The following is a 25,936-nucleotide window of genomic DNA, read 5'->3' as shown; positions in this document are numbered from 1 at the left end:
ATGAAAATGAAAGGTTAATTGGCAGCCCTGACCCCAAGGCTCTTCCTGGCATCCCTTGCCCCTCCTCCTCCTGGAGCCAGAGCCTTCAGCAGGAGAAGAAATTCACCGACCACACTTTGCAGGGATGTTCCAGCCATCAGAGACTATGATAACTGTTGATAGACCCCAGACGTCTAAAGGGGAAGATTAGATCTTAGGACCAAACACAGGCTGACCTTGGGGAAGGAAACAGGCTCTTCTGCACAGTTCAGATCTCAGAGGCAGGTGGGGGACCCAGGCCCATGGAAGGCCCACGGGGAGGGTCGGTGTGCTTCTTGGGGATGAATGGAGAAGAGGTGTCTGGCCACATGCCAGGCACTCACAGGTGTGTTTGTGGCCGCAAAGGAGGATCGCTTATTACCCATTGGGTTGGGAGTAGAAGCCTCCTCTTTCAGGGAGAGTGTGAGGCTAGTGGGAGGTGGTGGGAGACAGACAAGACAAGTGGAGGGTGATGCCCAAAGCCTGGAAACAAGCATTTGATTTGAGGTGCTTCAACTTCCTTGTTATTTCTGTGGCTTGGTGACTTACATAAACAAGAATGAATAATTCACTTCGACGTTTGGATTAAATCAATAAAAGATGGGCTCCACCTTGAAAGTGTCATTACTCTGCTGCCACGGCTGTCACTCAGCCTCTTTCCAAAGTGACCAAGAGTAGAGGCTGCTTTTGGGCTTCTCCTGGGAGCAAAGGGCCTTGGGGTCTGCAGTGACCTTGGCCTTGGGGAAATGTCTTCAGCCAGTCACAAGTGTGCAGGTAACAACACAGGGGGGCAGAGTGGTAGGTGGGGTGAGATCCAGGGAGGTCACTCTGAGATCAAGACACAGTGAGGGGCAACCTTGTTCTGGGGGAGTCCTCTAGTTCCGCAGGGCCAGACCCTCTCACTCTCTGGCAGCTCTGGGTGCTCTTCCATCTTGTCATGGGCCTTCCCAACTCTCAAGTCCTGCCTGCTGCCAGGAGGAAGCTGTGGTTGCTGTCACTCTCCAGCTTTGTGCCTCACCTTGGTGTCCCCAGGCGAGGCTGTCCATGCCCTCCCTTCCTATGGCCCCTCCACAAGGACAGCCTGGCTGTCCTATAAAGCACAGGAATGTGGCAGGTGACAAGTGGGAGTCAGAGAAGGGATGTGATTGCTCGTCAGAACCCAAGCCAGACTTGACGGTTTCCAGAGTGGTCCTGGAGCAGGCACATCAGGCCTTGCGCCCAAACACTCGCTGCTCCACATCTGGCCTGTAAGCTCAGGCAGGCCTGTTGGCTGGCTCCACTCCTCTGGGGAGGCTACAGGACAGCTCTGAGCTGACAACCCTCACTATCTCAGCCCCATGCATGCCCTTTTGGACTCACAGGAGGCAGCTGTGAAAGCACTGAGGGAAGGACACAAGACAGAAATAGCCTGTGCTCTTCCAGATCAAAGCTAGTGGGGATGCGCACTCCTGCCTAAGAGCAGAGATGGCGGGATAATAAGCGTCTATGTGCTCAGATCTCTGGAGTCTCAGCTCCTGGCCTGGAGTCTGCAGAACGGCTGATACTAGTGGGGCCAGAAGGACACACATGAGGCAGACATAGAGAAGAGATAACCAGAGAGAAGATGGCTGTGGGGCTCTCAGCAGTCATCCACCTGTGCCAGTACAGTCTGTGGGCAGAAAGGTGGGTACTGGGCTGCTTTTTATTAAGATTTATTTTCATCATTTTAAAGTATGTCATCTTAAGTGTGAATATGTGCATGTGAATGCAGGTGCCCTCGGAGGCCAGAGGCATCAGATTCCCCCAAGGGCGGAGTGGTTGTGATGTGGGTGCTGGGAACTGAATTTCAGATTCTCCGGAAGGTATGTGCTCTTAACTGCCGACCCACTTCTCCATGCCCTATGCTGGCTGGCTGGTTTTTGAAAACGTACAAACTTTAGAAGAGGGAACCTCAGTTGAGAAGCTGCCTCCTTCAGCCTGGCCCATGGGCATGTCTGTGGAACGCTGTCTTGATGGCAAATGTACACAGGGGAGGGCTAGCCCACTGTAGGTGGTGCCATCCCAGGACAAGTGGGTCTGGGATATATAAGAAGGTAGCCGATGGGCTGGAGAGATGACTCAGAGGTTAAGAGCATTGCCTGCTCTACCAAAGGTCCTGAGTTCAATTCCCAGCAACCACATGGTGGCTCACAACCATCTGTAGTGGGGTCTTGTGCCCTCTTCTGGCCTGCAGGCATATACACAGACAGAATATTGTATACATAATAAATAAATAAATATTAAAAAAAAAGAAGGTAGCCGAGCAAGCCCAAGAGAATAAAGTAGTCAGTAGGCTTCCTCTGCTTTAGGCCCTAACTTGGTATCTCTTGGTGATGGACTGCAACCTGTAGGGCAAATAAATGACCGCTTCCCTCCCAAGCTGCTTTTGGTCAGTGCTTCATCACAGCAGCTCCCCTGCTGTCAGTCCTGGATCTGAATGTTCACCCTCAGCAGGCTGCAGCAGCTCGGGGGCACAATAGTGCCAACCCCTATGAGCCTGGGGTCAGCTCTGCAAGAGGACAAAGGAAAGGCCAACTGTTTTTTTCCTTGGATAGAGAAACACAGACCCTCCAGAGAGAACTCCTGAGGGGCTAGTGATGTGACTCAACCAGGAGTCTTGCCCAGCATGCATGAGGCCTGGGCCGGATCCCCAGCACTGAATGGTGGGAAATGCCTGCAATCCTAACACCTAGGAGGTAGAGGCAGGAGGATCAGAAGCTAAATCATCCTTGGCTACACTGTGAGTTATGGCTAGCCTGGGCTACATGGGACACTGTTTCAAAGCCCAAACCAAAAAAACACCATGCCAAGTTCCTAAGGAACTGAGAGGCTGGGCAAGGCTCTGAGTTACAGTCACGGTGTGGGAGACAGGCCTGCCAGAGTCCTGTCTGGAATGGAACACCTACTTCAGTGCCCAGAAAACAGCATCACCGAGCACTGGACCTTCTTGGCTCAGGCAAGAGGCACGATGAGAGAACAGGAAACGGGGGAAGGAGGCACCTGCATGACTGTGGGGACCATCAGGGCAGGGACCTGTGGTGGCAGCAAGAGCCTACACAATCCCCATCAGAGCAGAGTACGCTGTGTTCTGATCCCAGGCTGTGGCCCCAAGAGGACTAGCCAAGGACAAGAATCCAAGCAGAGCTGACAGATGGCCCACCGCGTCTCAAAGCACTGAGAGGACACTGACAGCCCCTCCAGAGAGTTCCAGAAGGTCAGAACAGTCAGGCATGTTGGCCAGCATAGAAAACCAAACATGTGAAAGAACACACCACAAAGGAAGTGTCCTCACCTCCATGCAAGGTAGGCAAGATGAGGATGTCAGAGCATCATTGACTCAACACGGCTCTCACCAGAGCCGCTTGTGGAGAGGGACACACATATGTATGTATGTGTGGGTGTGCGCATGTGTACGCACACACCAGAGCATTCTGAGGCTGGAGAAAGAGAATGCAGCTTTCCCTTCTGCTGAGAAGTCAGAGACAGTCTTTGCAGCTAGAGTGTCTTTGTCACTGTTCTATTGCTGTGAGGAGACACCGCGACCAAGGCAACTCAAAAACTGAAGTATTTCATGGGGTCCTGATTACAGTTTCAGAGGGTTAGTCCACGATCATCGAGGCCAGAAGTATGGTTCCAGGCAGGCAGGCAGGCAGGCAGTCAGGCACTAGAGTAGCTGAGAGCAGCTGAGAGCTTACATCTGATTGGCCAGAGGAAGGCAGAGAAAGACAAAAGGCCCTGGGCCAGGTGTGGCCTCAGAGCCACCCCAGTGACACACCTCCTCGAGCAAGGCCACTTCCTAATCTTTTCCAAACAGTTCCACTAACTGCGGACCAAATATTCAAACATATTCGCCTATTAGAGTTGTTCTCACTCAAATGACCACGGTGGGCTAGGCACAGAAGCACAGGTTTGAGTGTTACAGAAAGGGAACTGAGGCAATCCGTTACCACATTAACACTCAATGGAAACGAGGAGGGTGAGCATGCGGGAAGGAAATGCAGCCAAATTCTCTCACAGGGAAGCAAACATGCTCACACATGGGCCAGCAGGGAACACATGCTACCCTCACAGTGACTGAATGTCACTCGAGGGAGATGACAGGTGCGGGTGACATGACATCACCAGGATGCCCAGGACTTTGCGGCCCTCTTCTCTGGCTCCCATGTTTGCAGACGGGCTCTCCCCTCCTTCCCAGCTACAATACTGTGGGGTAGGAGCAAAAAGGAGGGTGTGGTCCAATGGAGCAGCAACTTTGTCAATGCCCCAGTGCCTCCGCATCTCCTGATTAAAAGCTAGAAGCAGCTTTTTGGACATTCCTTTGGGGATTTGGGCAGAGCCATTTTCCCTTCTGAAGTGAATAAAATCCACTTAACCAAAGCTGGGATTTTCAGGCCTTGGAAAAATCACTGTGGTACTAGACTATCACAGGCTACAGCGAACACAGCTTCAGCCCTCTAACCTTAAGCAGAGGTGCTGTTTCCAGCTCACCCAGCCTTGAAGATGAAGCAGTAGACAGAGAAAGTCATGGTCTAAGCTTCTCCTGATGCTCTCTGGCTCTGCCTGGGAGTCTATTCCTGTCTCCCTTGAGAGGGATCCCTGTGCACCATGGTTGGACTCTCTCCAGTGTCTGGTCAAGTGAATGGACAATACTTGGCCTTTGGTCTCTGCAGACACACGAACACTGACCAGAAGGGATGGTGTTTCAGGCTCACCAAAGGAAAGGGACCTTCTCTGCTTTGCCATGGTCCAGGCCGACAGCTCAGAATTCCACATAAACCCCCTCCTGACTTTACAGGTTGAGACTTGTCCAGCAGTGTGACAACAGGGACTCGGCTTGAGTCTCTGCTTCTAGGCATGGGGACTGGTGGCTAGCCAGAGAAGTCCCTGGGACTTATGTCTCTGGCTACATCATGCACTGGAGGTGCTGGCCCTGTTCAGACCCAAAGATGATGTGCATCTAAGGACTGAATTATTCATGCCATGCTAACTTCCAAACCATTCCAGTTTTACATTTTTAAATATTTAATAATTAGTCATCAAATATTTATGCAATTTTATTAGCAGCTGTGGAGGCCGGGCACTGCTGTGGCTGTGACAGGAATGTCTGTGCCCTGCTCCCTGTGGCTTCCTGGAGAGAGTGCCAGGAGGAGATGTCCCAGAGCACTGACCTAGGGCCTGCTGAGACACTATGGGCTCAACCCTCTGGGACACCACATGGAGGAAGGTAGAGTAGCATAGAACACCAACCAAAGGTTATTAGCCCATCCCAAACCCAAACTTCAAGCAAGCAAACAACGGAATGGCTGGCGGGTGGAGGTGATATGCCGTATCAACTTGGATACTTTTGGGGTCCTCCTTCCTTGAAGTCACCCTGCAGAGCGACAGGTAGGGTAGCTGGTAGAAGATGGGGGACTGTGGTTCCCAAAGTGGCTAGGTCCCCACCACCTGCTAATCAGGTCTCCTGCTGCTCTATGGAGATGGAGTTGCTTTAACTCTACTGATGCCAGAGGCCCCGAGGTTTGGTCCCCACCACCAGCCTGTGTCCCCTGCTGGGCCGGAAATTGCATGGTTTACACCAGCCTCAGCGAGGCTTGCTCGCCCTGGAATTATATGCAGATGAGCAGACTGTGTGCACCCGCCTGGCTGCTGGCAGCCGCCCCTGGGTAAGCTCTGAGCGCCTTTCAAACGGGGTATCTCTGTGTGATTAACTGCTCACTCCAGCAAGCAGCTTGTCACCTTGCACAAAAATGATTTGAAAAGACACTGGCAATTACAGCCCACCAGATTACAGGGTGGGAGAGTCCCGGGGTGACAAGCGGGCGCTGATATCATATTCGTTCTTGTAAGATTCCCTCCCCCACCCCAGGGACAGAGCGAGAGAGGCCCTGCAGCGCCAGGCTGCACACTCCCTATGGCAGCACTCTTTGCGGCAGAGGATCAGCAGCCCCTGGTGTCTGCTGTCCTCCAGGGTGGGAGGGACACGACATGGGCTGATAGATGTGGAGACAACCAGAGGCCTGGAGGATCAATATTACCCAACCTGGAACTTCAGGATCATGGAATCCCTGAGAGACACCCACAAACATACTGAGTGCCAGGTGATGCTACTTCAGGTTTGCCCTGGGGTTTGGGCAAGGGGCTTCCGTCAGCAACTCAGGCCTAGGCTCAGAAAGACCCCTGGCCACTGGCTAGCAGGGATAAAGCTCCATGGTCCTACACGTCTCCTACTGCTGGCTCTACTATATGGCTCCACCTGTTGAGTCGTCAGCCAGCCCTTCTTCCCGACACGGACCCTTCCTCCAATAAGCCTCTCTGACCCATGGCACACGCCTGAGGTGCCCAAGAGAGGCCCCTTCAGTGACAAGCAAAGGTCATGCACAATGCTGTATTACTTCTAGCTCAGGAAAACAAGGGTCAGGGGTTGGGGCCAAACTACATGCAGCTCCATGTGTGGCTGGACCACATCTCTGGTGAACGTGTTTGTTCCTCAACATGGATCCTCCGGTTGTCTATAACCCACCCAACAGGCCTCCCTACCCTAGCCCATCTGGCACATAGGGAACTTTGCCTGGGTACATCAACCCTTCCTCATGACCTCGCAGCTGGTGTGCCCAAGTCCTAAGGGATGAACCCTTGCTTCCTGCTCTACTGCACACCTGCCCGTTACCACCTAAATGGAGAGCCCCCCTGCCAGCACCCAAAGTTGCTCTCAGCTACAGCCCCTGCCAACTGGCCATCCTTGCAGTCTTTGTCCCAGAGATCAAAGCTCCATTGGATTCCTGCAGACCAGGACCGACCCAGAGGCCCTCAATCAGATGCTTGATACTCCCCCTGCTAGAGCTGACTGCCCTCCTGATCAGATGCAGGAGGCAGGGTGGGGTGGGGTGATGTGAAAACCCAGCCCTAAGTGCTGTCCTGGCTTCCACCACTTTGCTGTGTGTGACAGTTTCACCCACACACGCATGGATGGTATAGTTCTCTGCCATGCTACAAGTGACCCTGGACTTCTGCCTCCGACAAGGGACCGTGCTTGGTGGCACACTTCTATAACAAGCCCCACCACCTCCAAGTGCCTTCCTTCCTGGCCTCCCTTGAGCTTCTGTACCGCTGGTGGACATGTATGCTACCCTGTCTGGCTGAGGGTCCACTTCCTCCACTGTACAAGTCCCTGGAAGCAGAGCCTGGGTCTCCCTTGGGGCAAGCCTAGCACCCACAGTGCCTGGGACACAAGGTCACTATAAGAAGCTCAGCAGCATCAAATGAGCTGATGAGTAGAAGAGTAGGTGGACCCACACTCTCCTTAGACACTAGGGCTGTGTGGCTTGGAGCAACCTGTGATCCACTTGAAGGTCTCTAGCATACAGAGCTAGAGAGGACCAGAGAACCAGGACTGGAAAGCCTCGACACACAGGCTATTAGAAGGTACAGAGAGGAAGGCCGGGAATGTGGTTTAGTTGGTAGAGCACTTGCTTAGCATGCATGAAGCTCTGGGTTTAATACACAGCATGGTATAAACCAGACATGTGAGTGCACACCTGTAATCTCAGCACTTGAGAGGTAGAAGCAGAAAGGCCAATCTAGATTACATGCTTCAAAGGAAAAAACGAAATAAAACAACCTCCCCTCCCCCCAAAAAAACAATGAACCAAAAAAGGAGGAAAAGGGCCTGGCTGGTTGCTGGAAAGCACTGCAGGGTAAAGGATGCATTGCAGAGGGTGAGATGCCAGCCAGTACTGCTCCAGGACTGTTTTCTACCCATAGCCTCCGTTGGCAGCACATGAGATTCTTTGACAAGTCACTGGAGCACAAGCTGGTGTCTTACCCAAGGGCAGCCAGCCTAAGAGCTGGGTTCCTGCCTTGGCTCTAAATGCCAAGCTTCTCTTTAGGGGGCTCTGCACTGGGAAGCTCTGGCAGGGAGGCTGGCAAGAGATGAGAAGAGTTGTGGGGGAGATCAAAGACATACCACAGTTGGGTAACACAGAGGGCCAGATGGGAGCAGCCCCAAGGAAGCCATCCTTGGGGTGAGAACCACTGAAGGCTCCAGCATCTCCTGTCCTGGTGTGGTGACTCTGGCAGCCATACGGCACACATTCCTTGTGAGCATGCAGCAGGGCCGTGCTTCCTGCTGTCTGAGCTGATGACCCCTCTCTACTGGGTCTCCGTGGGGCAGTTCTAAGAGGTCAGGGCTATCTATATTCAGGTTATAGTTTGAGGGAGGTCATCTCCACTCCAAGACAGGCAGAGGGATTGGGGACCCAGAGAAAAACCATAGCTGCGGGATCAACTTTGGTTGGGTGAATAGAGCTCCAGCTGCCTGGCTGTTTTGAGTGACTGCCCTCCAAGTCGAATAACTGCCATCATGGGAAGTTCAGCAGTGACCCCTTCAAAAGGCTCATCCCAGCTGGGCCCGGTGACTAGAGTGATGGGGAGGGTCATGAGATCCTCACCTGAGAATCCAGCTGCACCTACCTCCTGTTATATGCAACGCTGCCTTAATTGCACTTGAGCTCAGGGAGGGGCTAGAGCAGCTACTCTCGACCTGCCTATCAGATATTTACATTGCTATTCACAACAGTAGCAAAATTACAGCAATGACGTAGCAATGAAATAATTTTATGGTTGGGGGGTCACCACAAGATGAGGAACTGTATTAAAAGGTCACAGTAGGAAGGTTGAGAACCACTGGGCTAAAGTATATGGGCTGGGGAAGACAAGGAGAGGAAGGAATCCATCTCTGTGGCTAAGGAGAAGCTCTCATCCCTGTTGGGTAAGGTTTTCCAGTGTAGTCAGTTGGGGGAAAAGCACCCACACCCCTGTAAGCAGCCCTGAACCCATTCTCTTCAAGAAAGCTCAATAAATTCACTGGGCCTCCAGAGTGAACCTTGGTAGAGCTGTGCCTCAGTTTGTCATTGTGCCCTCAGGAGAAGGGGCAGGTGCTACTTATGAGCCCCTGGACAGCAACTTTAGCAACACACTGGCAGACAGAGATCTCGGGCTGTGAGCCTCCTGCATGCACTGCTGCCTTCTACTGCAAGGGCTCCAGCAGGGCTGGAATGGAGACTGAGTGCTGGAACGGAGGTTCCAGAATACCCAAAACCGAAGCGTGTGGGCTGCTATGTTGCTAGTGAAGGAGGATGAGGGCTGAGGAAGCTAAGATAGGGCTGCCCGGTGTCAACTCACATATTCTTGCTGCCAAGAGACTGGATAGTGAGGCAGGTAGGGACAAAGTGTATCATGGAGTTGGGGCGACAGATGACAGTGTGAGGACCTGGTTTCAAAGCCCCAGCACTCACGTACAAAGTCAGATGTGGTTGTGAGGGGTGGAGACTGGAGGAATACTGGGGATTGCTGGTTGCCAGCCTGGCTCCAGGTTCTTGAGAGACTGTGCATCACAATGCACAATTAAGTGGAACTTATTGAAGGGAGAGATTGGACACCTTCTAGTGACCACATTCATGTGCATATACATATATGCATGTGTAGACAGGCAGACAGCACATGCATACACACGTGCATGCACACACTCACGTAGCCTGTTCATGCCCTCTAGGGGAACCACAGCTTTCAAAGAAAGATTTCACACATAAAGATAACCAGAAACCAATAGGCATGACTCCATCACAGGTGTATACACCTTCCCTCCATTTCCTTGCCTAGCCAAATACACTTAAAGCAGAGAATAGCATCACAAAGTATGAGAACACAGCTGTCTCAAAACAAACTTCAAGAAATTTCCTTCCACAGACACGCAGGGCAGGCTGTCTGCAAGAGAAGACTAGGGCTGGGGCGGTGGCTTGCCGTCCTCTGGTCAGGACAGAAGCTCTGATGGAGCCCGTGCGCAGAGGCAGCGAGGAGGAGTCACATAAGAGCCACCGCGCTGGACTCGCGTCTACTTGAGGCTGAAAGCTGGCAATCCGTTCTGCACACTGGATGTATTATTAATTTCTGACACTGGGTTACAGAAACCATAATTCCCTGGAAGGCGAGCTCCCTTTGGGGGGGGGGGGGTTCAGAGCTCATCTTTTATTGACCAAGTCATTCTCGAGTCAATCTGTCTGCTCTTGGTGAGACAAGCTTTAAGTCTCCTTTGTGCCCCCCTCCTTGAGACGTAGTAGTCTATTAAATACATGCTAATGCATGTGATGGCTTCGGACTTGAATGGAACCAATTCTTCAGAGAGCAGATTAAAGAAAAGCCTACAGAACCAACTCAGCAGCCCGAGCAGCTCGGAGCAGGTTTTGGAAGGATGCTAGGATCAGGCAGCAACTGAGACCTTGGAGTCACTGGGTTACGGTAAGGCAGAGCCAGAGGAAGGCCACAGTTAGGCCAGAGAGGAGCCTGGGTAAGAAGAGAGGAGCTGGGGATTCCTGTCTTCCTGCCACACACTAGCCCGGAAGAGAGGACACAGACTGGCTGGGTTGGAAATCATCAGCTTTCAAAGAAAGGGAGCAAAGGCGGCCCTCCTGTTCTCCATGGCCCCGAGTCCAGAGGGGGGCTGATAGCCTCGGCCTATGATGGCATGACTGTTGTAACATGTTGATGGCTAAACACAGCCAGAGCTGGGGCCGAGTCCAGGTTGCCTGGATTCTATTAGATAGAGCAGGGAGTAGGGTTCTACTAACTCTGCTGAGTGTGTTCATGCACACATGTGTGTATACAAGTGTGTATATGCACAGACAATATGTATGTATGCACACATGAGTATGTATGTGCATGTCCTGCACATGTATGCCTGCACAAACACACACACGTATGTGTAAGTCAAGGACACCCATTGATGTTGTTCCTCAGTTGTTCACCTTTTGATCTGAGTTAGATTCTTGGGGCTCACAAGATAGAAAGAGAGAACTGACCTGTAAAAGCTGTCCTATGACTTCCACATCCACCACCCCACACACAGACAGATGCATACAAAATAAAAATATAAGTCATAGAGTTAAAAAAAAGTCAGTCTCTCATGGCTTGGAGCCACCAAGTAGGATAGGCTGGCGGTCAGAGTCCCAGAGACCCACGTGTCCCCATCTCCTCAATACTGGGATCATGCTCATGGGAACATGCTCAGATTTTTAAACATGGGTTCTGAGGACTGACCTCATGATGCTGGCAAGGCAAGAGTTTTCCAACAGAACTACCTCCCAGCCTTTGGCTGACCCTTGATTCCGCCCTTTTGAACACTGCCCAAGGCTCCCTGAAGTCTTTTCAATTCTCAGCATTTTAATAAGAACCACCTGTTCCTTTCCAGAGACAACAGACATAACACCCGATGGTCCCAGTGGCCGTGAAGAGCAGGAGCCCTGCGTCCTGGGTGTCCTGCTGGGGCTGACAGATCTGTGTACCATGGTCTCCTCCACTCTGTCTCCTTCTATCACAGGAGAGGGTCTACTGTGCAGAAGGTAGTTTTGGGTGCTGGGTTGAGTAGGATCTGGAGGAAATCTCAAGGCAGCACGGCATTTGGACTGGCATGGATATTGCTACTGTCAGCTGAGTCTGTAGCTGAGTAGGAACAAACAAGGGAAGAGCAGGGAGATTCGGAAATTTGAAGCTTGGCTAGAAAGCGCATGTTACAGTGGACCGATGAGGTGACAGACATGGCCCTGGACATCTTGAAATCAGATGGGTTGTAGTGCTCCCCAAGAGGCTCTCTATGTCCCCACATAGAGGGGCATAGCGCAGTGGCTCACCCTCCCCAACGTTATATGAGTAAACAGTTGCTGGGGAGAAGACTCTTCAGAGAAGTTGCCTGCAAGTTGTGCTGGAAGCCCTAGGGGCACAGCTTGCAAGAGTCATCAGCATGCTGGGGTGAACCTGATGCAGCTGCTGGAGTCACCCACACTTCTGTCAGCAGCTTATCACCCATTATAAGCAACCCCACATCCACATGCCTGTAAGGAACCCCAATACACTCAATGGTTCACCAAGCTGGACTTGGATGGAATTATCTCTCTGATCTGTTATTGCCACCTGAATTTGGGGTGAACAGAAATAGACTCCCCAGGAAAAGTTACACACTGTACCTCTTTACAAAGAAGCAAGAAGAAAGAGGCAGCTGACCCAGGAAAGCACATAAAAGGGCAGGCAATCCTCCAGAAGAGGTCCAGGACCCATGGCCTCTGTTTCAAGTGTGACAAAGGATGGGGTTGCCAGGACAGGGTGAACTGTGGAGAGTTGGAAAATATGATCATCAAGAAAAAGGGGTTTAGGACTAGAACCCACACCCTGAGCTGATCTTCAGAGTCAGAGAAATGCAGCTGTTATCGTTATTATTATAATAACTCAGACTGGCCTCCTTCTCACTAGGTAGCCAAGGATAAACTACAAACCCCTGCTCCTCTGCCTCTACCTCCAGAGTGCTGGGATTTGGGAAGGCAAGTGTTCTGGTTAGGTTTTTGTCCATTTGATACAAGCTAGGGCCATCTGAGAAGAGGTAAGCTTGGATAAGAAAATGCCCCCATCAGACTGGACTGCAGGCAAGCCTGTGAGGCGTTTTCCCCGTTAATGACTGATGTGGGAAGGCCCAGGCCACTGCTGTGCAGTCCCCCCTGGGCTTGTGGGCCTGGGTTCTACAGGAAAGTGGGCTGAGCAAGCCATAGGGAAAAGGTTAATAAGCAGCTTTCCCTTATAGCCTCCACTACAGTCCCAGCCTAGAGCTCCTGGGCTGACTTACCTATGGGCTGTGAAAGGGACAGGTAAGGAAATTAACCCTTTCCTTCCCAAATCGCTTTGGTCATGGTGTTTACCATAGCAGTAGAAAGCAGCCTAGCATGGTGGGACGACTAAGAACCAAAGAGGATGAATGAAGCTGGATTCCATCATCCCAACACTAACATGGCGAGACACAGGGTCTAAAACTGAGCCCCTCTGGAAAACCATGGGCAACCATAGAGCTGGGGTGATCGAAGTCCCCAGGACCAAGCGCCTGCCATGGAAGGAAGAGCTGATAAATTACACTTCATCAAAATTAAAAACGCTGCTTATCAGACGAAAGCATTAAGAAAATGATTAGAAGACAAACAATCCAATTAAAAACTGGGCACCGATGTAAGAGGCGTCTCAGCGAGGAAGATGTATGAATGGCTAATAAGCTGCAGAAATGAGCTCCGAATCATTAGTCATTAGGGAAACGCACCCACAGAGGATGTTGTCGTCAAGAAGCCAGGAAAGACGAATGGCAGGGAGGATGGTGAGCACACGCGGGGGACCCTCATAAGGGGATGTCAACTGGTATAACCACTTTGGAAAACAATTAGGTTATTCCTTACAAAAGTGATAAATGTACCAGGTAACCTAGAAATCCCCTTCTACACATAAGACATGGGCACTATCTCCAATGTCCACAGCAGCATGACTCACAGAGGCCCAAAGTGGAGACAACCCAATGTCCACGATCAATGACTTGATCCCTAACACATGCGCCATCCACATGGTGGAATATTACTTAGCCATACAAAGGAATATGGATGTGTGTGTGTGTGTGTGTGTGTGTGTGTGTGTGTGTGTGTGTGTGTAAGACATAGCTGAATCTCGAAAGTATTCACTCAGCAGCAGCAGCCAGAACAAAGGCCTGTGTAGTGTAAGGTTCCATTTAGACAAATGTTCTGAAAAGACAAATCAACAGAAGAAAGATCAGTGATTGCCTGGGGCTGTGAGTGGGAGCAGGGAGGATTGCAAGGGCATTGGGGACCCATCAGGGTGACGGGAACATTCTAAAGCCAGGCTGTCGTGGAGGCAGAGCACCGCTGTAAGATCACTAAATCACTGAGTTAATTACACCCTTAGACAGCAGGGGACGGAGGGTGCTGCTGCTCAGTGTGGTGAGGCGCAGAGGATATGGCCCGGTACAGGCTCCTGGGAGAGGTGGGTGGCTTTCTATCTATGCCAACTCACATGAACCCCACAACCCCAGGACCCCATAGCAGCCCCAACTCCAATGGACCCCATACCACAATCTTTATGTTTTCATGGCACAGAATATAGAGCATGTGTCTCAGTCATGGAATGCAGACTAGCTACTAAGGTCAGCCTTGTGACAGCCCAGGAAAGCAGGTGAGCATGCCACCTCTCTCCAAGACAAGAAACTAAGGGCAGACGGCAGCTGCCAAGCTAGGCCAGGATGACTTCCCATGGGGACCCCTATCTGAAGGGCCCTGCCCTCATTTGACTGAGGAGCACTTGCTGTGCCAATACCTCCTGGCCCGGCCTGACCCAACCTGGCGCTGCAGGTCAGAGGTGGGGAGGTCAGGGCTGCCCAGTGTATCCAGGCTGGGGTTCCAGGGTGCCCGCCTGTTTGATGTGTCAGGCGCGAAGGCGCTCCCACTTCAATTATGGGCTGAATGAAACTGGAGAGAAATCCCTAATTGGGTACTTGGCTCCAGCTACCCGGCAAAGTTTACAGACATGCCAGGAAGGAAAGGAAACAAGGCATTCAGCTGAGCAGCTCCACGTGGCTGGGGAACGCAGCAGTTACTCAGTCTCGGCAGAGCCGTGTGGGGTCACAGGGACCCTCAGCCAAGGAAAGCTCAGGATATGACTCACGGTCTAGGGATGTGGCTCAGAGGGGAAGTGCTTGTCCGGCAGGTGCGGGCCTGGGGTTTGCTCCTTGGCATCTCCAAAGCAGAAGGTGAAAAGAGAACAAGACTAGAGCTGCGCAAGGCTCTGCCCCCGAGGTGCCTAGAGCCCAGAGAAGGGCTGGGCGACAGCGAGTCAGCAAGAAGGGGAAAGAAGACCAGAGGGAGGCACATCATTGGAGCAGGCCTGGGGGCATAGCTAGCAGGCTAGTGTTGAGCTTAGATGGAGGTCTGGGGCCAGAGGCAAGGGTCACGCTGGCTCTGGAGGAGGTGCCAGTGGATGGGAGCCAAGGGAACCCAGAGTGGAAGCAGGTACGGGGAGCTTCCGCCACACCCGCAGGGTATCAAAGCAGTTCTGGGTCTGGACTACACTTCGGAGACCTCGAGGGAGCTAGGCTATGCTGAGAACATTGTCACTGCCCAGGGCAGCTCTCTACCACAACTCTCAGTCCCTAGAGCAGCTGAGAGACAGGCTAGGGATGAGGATAACCCTCCATCCCAATTCTAGGCCCTCACTCCCTCTACCTGCTGCCAAGGCCATGCTCACTAGATGGACACCTTTCAGCTCTACCTGACCCGGGACAAGCAGACTGACCCTTCAGGGTTCCATGCCATGTTCCCTGTGGGAGTTCCAGACCTGACTCCCATCCACGCCTAGTCCTGTAGTCAGCTCTCAGCTGTGGGGAATCCCCTTTGCAGCCATTCCTTTGTTCCCACTCAGGAACTATCTTTCACACTGGCCCCTGAGCAGAAAAGTGGTTGGGGAGGAGACTAGTTTGTAAATGACCTGAGGTAGAGTGTGAGAGCCTCTTTCAGCCTATGAAGTCAGCAGTTAAATCTCGTGAATTTTTTTTAAAAAAAACCTTTGTATGTACAGACACGTATGTGATGTGTGTATGACACGCAAAACATGTGTGTGATATATGTATGTATGATATGTGCATGAGCATGTGCTTGTGTGCATAGACACATGTCATAATGCACTTGTGAAGGTCAGAGGACCATCTCTGTGCTGGTCATCACCTTCCACTAGTCTGAGGGAGGGTCTCTGCTCACCAGTGAGTACCCAGACTAGCTGGCCCATGAACAGCAGAAGAGGCTCAGCCTCCAGTTCCCATCTTGCTGTAAGGGCTCACTGTAGGGAGACAGTATCTCACAAAGTCTCCCCGAATGGCCTTCAACTTGAGCTCCCCACTGCTTTTGCCTCACAAGTGGTTGTGGTGACAGCCTGCACCAACAGGCCTGGCTCAGGCTTTGAAGGTTCCTTAGTGAGTTGATAAATACGCCTATTTGCTTCTGGGCTGTGCCAGCTGATTCCTTCTGTTTGAAGCTGCAGACCCTCCCTCCATAGTCTCTTCGCTGTGTGGGCTCAGAATCAAGGCCTAAATCCATCTTTGTCCAGATCACCAGAGAGTTATCCTGGTGCCGTCTGTCAGATGGTCCCCAATCTCATTACATGTGTATTAACTTAACAGGAGAGACTCTGGTTTTCATGGTTTCTGTTTGTCTCTATTTCATACATCATCTCACTAATTCTGACTTTTTCTTTTCTGTTTCTCTTTTTCCCTTTCATTTGATAAGGATTTCACTCTGTAGCTCAGGGTGTCTGAAACTTGGGGCTCTGAGTACTGGAATTACAGGTGTGAACGACAACCGACCCAGTAACCATTGTTAATACCAAGTACAGACTGGGAAGTGCTTTGTTTCTTACTTAAGGACATTCTGAGCAGCTGATATTTGTCCCAGCTTTATGTCCGTGGCTCTAATAAAGTACCTAGCAGGGCATGACTACAGAAAGACAGGTGTTCCCAGTCCCTGGCAGCGTGCATGCCTGTGGACGTATGATAATGATGCCGGTCACTGTGGCTTGCTCCTATGGCTGTCGTCCTGGTGCTCTACTTTCCTGGCTCCATGAAAGCCCTTGTGTTGATGGCATGTGAGGAGATATGAGGCCCTTTTAGGTTCTGTGCAGAATGTTGGTTTCTGGGGTTCAACAGCAGCCAGAGCATCTTCTAGGAAGTCAGCTTTGGAGTCTTGCCATGCTTCTTGGACTTCCTGACACTGGACTCATGGATACCATGTGCCCTGGGTGGTAGTCAAGCTACACCTCTGCTCTAGAGCTTTCAGTGACTATCTAGGGGTCCCTCCCTAGGTCTCCCTGAAATCCTTGGGAGACTGACCTTGTTCCCTGTGTCCATGGCAGGCTCACTCCACTTGAACAAGTATGTGTGTACATTATTAAATGTAGCCACAAGCATCTCAAACCTCTATCTGTTCACTCTCCCTAAATGCAATCAGTCCATAGCACAAGTCTAACAGAACATGTACCCAGTCACATGGTTCAACAGTGGGCTACCCTGAGGGCCTGGCAGGGAACCCTGGGTGACTCCAGCCTCCTCCTTGGGGGTTTGAAAGCAGTTGGTGCCCTGCTTTCCTCAGGTTCAAGGTAGACGACAGCACTGTGCTTGCATTCCATCCCCCACAGCATCACCAGGGTTACCTCAGGAGCATGAGGAGGGAATACCGTGGAGCATCACCCAGTGAGGGACTAACTTAGTGGGTCAATTAAATCCTGAGTGTTCGGCCAGGTGCAGGAGGCTGGGTGCCATGCTGGAGACAAGGCTCTAGACACAGGAAGGAACAGGACAGGCAGTTGGCCCTGATCTAGGAGTAGACACCTGGAACTAGGGGAGAAGATGACTCAATATTGGTGAGAGAACTGTGAGAGTCTTGACTGGGCCACGATACACAGCAGTGCCATACAGATATGGACAGCCCAAACTGTTCCTTTAGCACATGCGCCCTAAGAAACAAGCTAGCAGAATGTCTCCTGCGAATGTGTGTTTCTTTGACTAATGAGTAGGGAGAGAGCTTTGCTTCCTCCTGTCAGAATTGTCACCTGATATCTACATCTCTTACGATGTTTGTATCGGGGTGTAACTTTGAGGGTTATTTTTAAGAAGGGATGATGTTGTTCAGAAAGGTTAAACTTCAGACTCATCCTTTTCACCACTTTTAATTAAGAAGTCCTTCCAGCCCCCAAGTACTGGGGCTTTACCCAGGGCCCTCAACCACAGCTAGACAGATGCTCTACCACTGAGTCACACCCTAGCCCCTCACTGGGGATTCTAGGCAGGGGCTCTACCACTGAGCCACACCCCAGCCCCTCACTGGGGATTCTAGGCAGCTGCTCTACCACTGAGCCACACCACAGCCCCTCACTGGGGGATTCTAGGCAGGGGCTCTACCACTGAGCCACACCCCAGCCCCTCACTGGGGATTCTAGGCAGCTGCTCTACCACTGAGCCACACCCCAGCCCCTCACTGGGGATTCTAGGCAGCTGCTCTACCACTGAGCCACACCCCAGCCCCTCACTGGGGATTCTAGGCAGCTGCTCTACCATTGAGCCACACCCCAGCCCCTCAGTGAGGGATTCTAGGCAGGGGCTCTACCACTGAGTCACACCCAGCCCCTCACTGGGGGATTCTAGACAGACGCTCTACCACTGAGTCACACCCCAGCCCCTCACTGGGGGATTCTAGACAGGGGCTCTACCACTGAGCCACACCCCAGCCCCTCACTGGGGGATTCTAGGCAGGTGCTCTACCACTGAGTCACACCCCAGCCCCTCACTGGGGGATTCTAGGCAGGAGCTCTACCACTGAGTCATACTCCAGCCTCTCACTGGGGGATTCTAGGAGGCACCTCTATTAGTCTCTGGGAGCTTAATTCCTGTTGCTGTGGACATTACTAACAACAGGGTGTTCAAGTTTCAATAAAACTTTATGGTACCAAGCTCTGAATTTCATAGTTTCTACAGCATACCAAGTATTGTTGGGGCTTGTTGAAAACAGTGTCAGGTTTTGTTTTGTTTTGAGTTTTTTTAAATGTGGTCCTTCTGTGTCCCTGTCCCTGACACAGAGCACATACACAGCAATGATACTTTGCTGTTCTGCATGAGCATGGGGGCTGTGGAGACTGCATCGGGGATGTACCTGCTCAGCCAGCACCATTCTACAGACCTGCAACACTGGTTCCGAGGCTCAAAACAAACAGCTGACATCTCCCCAGAACAGGATGCCATGAACAGCTGTGTGGGGACACTTGAGACAAAGCCCCTACATCTCTTTTCTCATTTAAGCTACTCGAAGACCATGCTTGCACCCTAGTTACATCTGAGTAGACTAAGGCCTGGGAGGTGCGGCCCTCCCGAAGAGATCAGGGACTGTGACTAGCCTATAAATCAAGTAAAGCTGCCAAGCTGGTTTCAGCTCTGAGAGCACTGGGCATCCCTGAGCCTTCCTCGCCACCACAGCTGACCTAGGTACCAGAGTCAGGACCATTGGTGCAAAGAATAGTAGCGACCCTGAAGTCACGTGGTCCAAACAGAGTGTAGCTCATGGAGCCTCAGGCCCAAGTGCCAACCAAGTGCCAAGTGCTTAAGCCTCAGCTCCAGTCAGGCTTAATGGTGCATGCTTTTAATTATAGCACTTAGGAGGCTGAAACAGGAAAATGGAGAGTTCAAGGCCAATCTGAGCTACAGAGGAAGAACCTGAGTTAATCCATACCCCACCCCAAAGCCCCAAACTAGGTCCTAGAGAGAACCTTCACTTCTAGGACAGAAATGCTGAGGATAAAGAAAAATGTGACTCAAGCCAGCTTCCTTTCTCTCTTCCCCAGAGACACCTCTGGGATCCGTTGGGCCCAGCCAAGCAGTGACAAATTTGATCATCTCCAATGTGTCACTCCGACAAGATGAGGTTGTTTTAATTTAAATGCATGCCTAATTAAACTGCAATTAACCAGCTCACTGGCAGTGGCCACAGATAGCAGGGGGCCACACGTGGAGCCAGGGAAGCAATGGGAGGCTGGGTTTTGGTCCCTGGGTCAGCCTTTTTCAGGAGGAGCCAGAAACCCCTTGAACTGTCTCCCTAAACAGCCCAGCTGGACTCTGTGCTCCTGGGAGCCAAAGACAGGCGGGCGCATCTGTTGTAGGGGTCTCCTCCATCTGCCTGCCAATGCTGGTGACGTGGAAAGTTCAGTAGTGTGATGGCTGTAGCCTGGAAGCTCAGGGCTGCTAGGACTCGTTTCCACTCTCCTGGAGAGAGCAAGTGGTCTGAGAACCAAGGGAACTGGGCTCGAGACTAGATTGCACGCTTTTACATATCTGCACACTTTGGTGTGCAGAAAAACAGACACATGGGACTTAAGAGGGTCAATGTCAAGTTCCTTCGGTCTGAAAACCTTACATGGGAGAAGGGTGGAGGCGAAGGAGTGGGTAGTGCAGATATGCACTTCACACACACACCTATGACACTGCTCATGAGAAGAACAACAGTGTAAGCCAACATGGTCTTCTGAGCTCCCGAGAGGCACAGGGTCCTGGCCCATCCTATCTGCCACTCACAGATGACACCAACAGTGCCACAGGAACAACTGGACCCACAAACTGGAGACCTGTCAAGCCAGTGCACCTGAAGCTGACAGGGATCCCTATAGCCAGGCAATAAGACTGTGGGTATAATGCAGATAATAATGACAAGCCATAAGGAGGACCTTCTCTATGGTAGGCACTCTGTGTGGAGCCCCAAAGCACTGTTTGCTGCTCACAGCTCCTCAGACTAACAGAGGCATAAGGGAGGGTGTACCAGCCATTCCTGATCAGACGCTGGATCCTCAGGGTACCAGGCCCCTGTTGCATGCCTTCAACCCATCTCAGGGTCCCTAGGTTCTGTGCAACAGTGTCTTCATGAACCCTTCATGAAGGCCCAGGGTAAATGCAACAACCAGAAGGAAGACAGAACACGAATGCAGGAATGAGACACCAGAAGGACCTGTCTCTGCCACTCCATACTGAGATCCACACTGCAGGAAGGACTCTCTGATGACAGTTACATCCTCCCTGGCTCAAGGACTCTCACTGGAAATGCCAAGTGCCTCCACAGGACCACATGACACACAAGTACACAAAAAGGAAACAGGAGTGCTTCACGGGATAAAAAGTAGTTGAAAACCACAAGCGAGACATAAACCCCAAGACAACAGTGGCCCATAGCCCCAGCATTGCACAAATGCCCCTAAAGGTTAGGAGACAAGAGTGGTCTCAGGGTAGGCAGGGTTGCTGCAGGACCTGCCTCCAGCATGCCCTTGTCCTGGATCCCCCCCCCCCCCCCCTGATCCAGGCCGAGTACAAACCCCTCCCTTGCACACACAAGTTTGCAAGTCACAGCTACAGAGCAAAACAGCTGGGGCAGGATCTCAGGGCTGCCATGTTCAGTGAGGCTCAGTGACTGATGTCGGTGGCTACTACAATGCATCAGGGATGACAGGTACATGTTCTGATGGTTGTCATCCTGATTTACAGACTGGAGGGGGCAGTGAAAGTCACGGCCTGTGTTAGTTAGCTTTGCTCTTCCCTGGAATCTAGGGCCTGGTTGCAAAGGGCCCTGGGCTCTGTGACGTGTGCTTAGGCCAGTGAACGATGGCCCTATTTTCTTGGAGGATTGGATTTACTCATGATTAATGGGCCACATATAAACTGATAAATGGTATTAATTTGTTTTGGGGGGTCTGAGAAGATCTTAGCTGCTCGCAAACTTGGATGACTAACCCTGTTTGTGAAGCCTGCAAGGAAGCAATATGTCTCAGTTGGCTGCAAGGGCCAGTAGGCTCTGTCCATCCACTCAGCCCAGATGCCCTATGTGGATTTCTCTCCAGAGACCAGAGGGCTAGGTGAGGGGACCTACCTGCCACCTCCTTAGATGACGGCAGGCTGGAGGCAGCCTCCAGATCAGCAGGGATGGGGCCCCCTCTCTCCAGGGCGTGCACAAGTCCCCGAAGTCGCTCACACTCCCCCTGCAACCGGTCATGGTCCTCACGCTGGCGCTGTCTGGCCATGCTGGTCGGGTTCAAGCTCATGTGCAGCACTTTGGTTCGGCTCTGGTTGTAGTCACCCTAGAGGAGTGAGCACAGCATAGGGTCACTGGGTGTGGACGAGGAGCTCAAGAGCAGAGCACAAGCAAGGAGCATCCATCCAGGCAGCCGAGGAAGGAGCCTTTGGTAGAACACTGGTGTGGGGTGGCCACAGGTGTGACAGCCATCTCAGCACCTTTGTCCAGTGTGTGCAGGAGCACTTGCCCCTTCCCAATATGGATTCTGGTCTCTGGGAGCACAGACGCCACTCAGCCTGACAAGTAAAGATGACAAGCAAAGCAGTCTTCCTCCCCTAGGGCTACCACAGGTGCTCCAGCATGCCAATTCCCTGCTCAGTCTACCTAAATCCCAAGTTCAATGCCAAGTTCCAGAAGGAATGAGAGGCACCCAGCTACACAGTAGGCTGAGGAAGGACAATTCCACATATTAGGCCAGTTAGGGCCACAGACTGAGTAAAGAGTAGCCTGAGCTATTTGGCAAGATCCTGTCTCAAAGGAAAAAGAACTGGAGATGAGGCTCAGTGGTACATCAATGGTACAACACTTAGGAAGAACCCAGCAGTAAGGGAATAGGATATGGCTCAGTGGTAGAGCACCTGCCTAGAACCCCCCAGTGAGGGGCTGGGGTGTGGCTCAATGGTAGAGCCCCTGCCTAGAATCCCCAGTGAGGGGCTGTGGTGTGGCTCTGTGATAAAGCCCCTGCCTAGAATCCCCCAGTGAGGGGCTGGGGTGTGGCTCAGGGGTAGAGCAGCTGCCTAGAATCCCCAGTGAGGGGCTGGGGTGTGGCTCAGTGGTAGAGCACCTGCCTAGAATCCCCAGTGAGGGGCTGGGGTGTGGCTCAGTGGTAGATTCCCTGCCTAGAATCCCCCAGTGAGGGGCTGGGGTGTGGCTCAGTGGTAGAGCCCCTGCCTAGAATCCCCCAGTGAGGGGCTGGGGTGTGGCTCAGTGGTAGAGCCCCTGCCTAGAATCCCCCAGTGAGGGGCTGGGGTGTGGCTCAGTGGTAGAGCACCTGCCTAGAATCCCCCAGTGAGGGGCTGGGGTGTGGCTCAGTGGTAGAGCCCCTGCCTAGAATCCCCCAGTGAGGGCTGGAGTGTGGCTCAGTGGTAGAGCACCTGCCTAGAATCCCCCAGTGAGGGGCTGGAGTGTGGCTCAGTGGTAGAGCCCCTGCCTAGAATCCCCCAGTGAGGGCTGGGGTGTGGCTCAGTGGTAGAGCCCCTGCCTACCATGTGTAACCTGCTGCATTTACAGTCACCCCTGCCCCGTGATCCTGATGAGTGACCAGGCTCACAATGTCTATCCTGTGAGACCTGTCATCTACTCCTCTCAACAAGAGGTCTGTGAGAAGGAGGCCCAGAAATGAACAAAGGAAGAGTGCCTTTGCTCTCTAGAATGGCTTCAGATTTACAGAGGAACTATGGCTGCAGGAAGGAGAGTTCCCACAGACCTCACTCTGGTGCCTACAGCTAACAGTGCCCATGAGTGGCACCTACCTGTCATTGCTCCCCACAGCCAGGGACAACCACAGAAGAGGTGGCTGATTCTAGTAGCTGTCTCTGCATGTTCCAGAAGCAGTGACTGAGGCCGAGCAGCACTGGAGAGAGGGTGGCCAGGGTGCCTCTATGATCTCTATCTATCTCTCACTACACACAGACACCAATTCCAGGGAAGGCAAGTCAAGATATAAAAGGCAAGATTAAAAAATTTTATATTTATTTATTTTATGGATGTTTTTCCTGGAGTACATTATATGCACTACATGAGTGCCTGATACTCACAGAGGTCAGAAGAGGGCGTTGGACCCCTAGAACTGGAGGTACAGTTGTAGAGTACCACACAGGTGCTCTTCAGTCGTCCCTCCAGCGCCCAAAGGTACAGACGGAGAGTGAGGAACCACTGCCGTCCGGACAGCACACTGAGGATGCACTGACACCAGAGAAATGAATGGAAGCTGCGGCAGGGGAATTATGAGTTTGAGAATCATGGGTTAATCTGGGTTACACAGTGAGACCCTGTAGCAAAAAGGCAAAGGAAAAAAAATAGGACTGTGGCGGGGGTGGGGTGGGGCAGGAAGAAGCACACAGTATGCTTGAACGTCCTCTGGGCCCCAGGGAAGGGATGAACATCAGGGCGGAGTTGCCCTTCAAAGTTCATTTGCCTGGTCAGTTCACAGCTAGACGTCATTCACAACTCAAAAGTCATCAAAATATCAGCCACTGAAAAATGGGCAAGACGCATGAACAGGGACTTCAACAGATGGAACCCAAAGAGCCAATGGGCATAGAATGTACACACATGAGCCACCCGGAAAGCCTATACTGCAGTCAATGCAGGCCACATGCCTAGTGTGAAGCAGGCATCCCATGCAGAAGGGCAGTGCATTCTGGCAGGGCACTGAGTAGACAGTGGTGTGGGGACCGCACTATACTACACAGCAAAGGGACCCACGTACCTCCTGCACTTCCTGAACTGTGTCCAAGACAGACTTCTGTGGGAACTGAAGTGACACAGGAAGTTAGATGTCTTCTCTGACCAACCTCTCCTCAGATGCCCCTACTCTTGGATATGTAATAGGGCTGCTACAGAACGCGGGATAGAGGTATGGAGATCTCTTTCTGGGACTGGGTGACAAAGGGAACTGGCATGTGACAAGCCCTATGCTGCTGGGTTTGGGATCCAATCCTCAGGACCCAGGTGCCAGTAGCTGCTCAGCAAGAGACACTGATCTCCATGTCCATACACACCACCAACCAGTGTGGTCCTGGGGATGACTTCAGCTGGCCTTGTAAGACCTGAGGTCTTTTAATGTGTTAGAAGCTTGATAAATATATAAGGGTTTCCTGGCTTCTCTGGCCTCAGTCCATCCTCCCACAATGCCTGCTGAGGAAGCAGGGGAAACAGCCCACCCATTCAGACCACTGGATACAGGGCAGAGAAGCTGGAAGATTCACATTAGTGAGGCAGCCTGTGCTCAAGAAGCCTCGACATCACATGAAATAAGTTGTTATAGGCCTTCTATATCACCAAAGGGCAGTATGGCTTATACCTGGGGTACCTCACCCAGGCCACACCCCTCCAGATATGCTTCTGGGGGCAACAGGAGCAGGATGGGAGGGAACGCAGGCAGGAAAAGAACAGTAAGAGCCTTCACACAAGCAAACTGCCAGCCTACAGTCTTCTAAGATGGGTGTGTGTGTTTGGTAAGCACTGGGTGGAGGAAAATGGGGAGTAGAAAGTGCCCAGAGCCACCCGCAGGGAACAATAGGGCTTGCAAATGTGGTTTCCCAGGCTACATCCTGAGTATATTCTCATCGGGGGAGGGGAAGGAAGAGGCCACCAGTCAGAACTGGGGCGGGGGGGGGTGGGGGCAGGCCTGGCGGGCTCTTCAGAGCTTTCCTGAGAGAGAACCTTGTAAAGCCCCAGGGATGAAGAGGCTCCTGGAAAGCGGACTCCCTGGCTTTCAGGTTGAAAGGATGTTACTTGTGCAATTTCAACAGTCTGTTATTCCGTGCAATTTCACCAGTTGGGGAGATAACCAAGCATGTGAAATCCATCACCCACGCCCGCTGTGACAGCCCTGGGGCTGGACAAGTACCTCGGCTTCCTTTCCCAGGCCAAGCACTAGGAGCAGGGCAGGGAATCAGAGCCCAGGCTGATACTGCCTGTGGAGCCAGGTGTCTTCAGAGCTGCTCGCCTGTCCTAGTGCCCACTGGGTAGCTCAGCGAGAAAAGAGCCACAGACTTCAGGCGTGGGAACTGGCAGGGAGGAGCGTCATGTGTGCCAATGAAACCACACTCACCCAAACAGAGATTTTCATGTGGCCTAAGATGTTCTTGATTTTTCCTTTTAAAGACTTTAAAAACCATAACTCAAACCTTAGTCTGTGTGCTATACAGGCTTACAGGCTGGGGCTGAGGGATCTCAAACAGAGATGAGGGCTAACTGAGGCCTGGAACACCTCCCACAGCCCCATACTGAGCATTCAACACAGAAGACACCACCAACTCCTAGGGAGAGCTGGGTGTGTGGTGCACGCTTTTATGGCAGCACTCAGGAGACAGAAGCAGGAGGACCTCTAGGTGTTTGAAGCCAACCTGGTCTACATAGTTCCAGGACAGCCAGGGCTACATAATGAGTATGAGAGAGAGAGAGAGAGAGAGAGAGAGAGAGAGAGAGAGAGAGAGAGAGAGAGAGAGAGAGAGAGAGATCGACTTTGGGGAGGAAGGAGGCAATCAGCACAGCTGAGTCTGTCCAGCCTGAGACCCTCCTACCATGAGGAATGCCAAGACAAGCCATTGTCTCACACTGTTGAGCATGAAGTCACAGTGATGCCTCGGTGCCTACTCAAAACAAGTACCCAGCTACGAACTGACAGGCAACAAGTGACAGCCCATCACTACTGCTGC

The 25,936-nt window shown here is 52.0% G+C and overlaps 1 protein-coding gene across 6 annotated transcripts in view; it reads right to left on the bottom strand.

Annotated features, from left to right (window-relative positions):
* The window catches only part of Mad1l1 (mitotic arrest deficient 1 like 1), a 322,152-nt gene that overhangs the window by 62,672 nt on the left and 233,544 nt on the right, over positions 1-25,936 (bottom strand). For all 6 annotated transcript variants that reach the window (XM_075974631.1, XM_075974638.1, XM_075974645.1 and 3 more), the window contains one exon: positions 21,348-21,555. In XM_075974631.1, the coding sequence (XP_075830746.1) occupies positions 21,348-21,555 (208 nt within the window). The remainder of the gene's footprint in view (positions 1-21,347; positions 21,556-25,936) is intronic.

Source organism: Microtus pennsylvanicus, chromosome 1 (assembly GCF_037038515.1).
Source record: "Microtus pennsylvanicus isolate mMicPen1 chromosome 1, mMicPen1.hap1, whole genome shotgun sequence".
Classification (NCBI taxonomy): Eukaryota; Metazoa; Chordata; class Mammalia; order Rodentia; family Cricetidae; genus Microtus; species Microtus pennsylvanicus.
The sequence above is the reverse complement of the archived record's forward strand: the minus strand, read 5'-3'. Positions and strand labels throughout refer to the sequence as shown.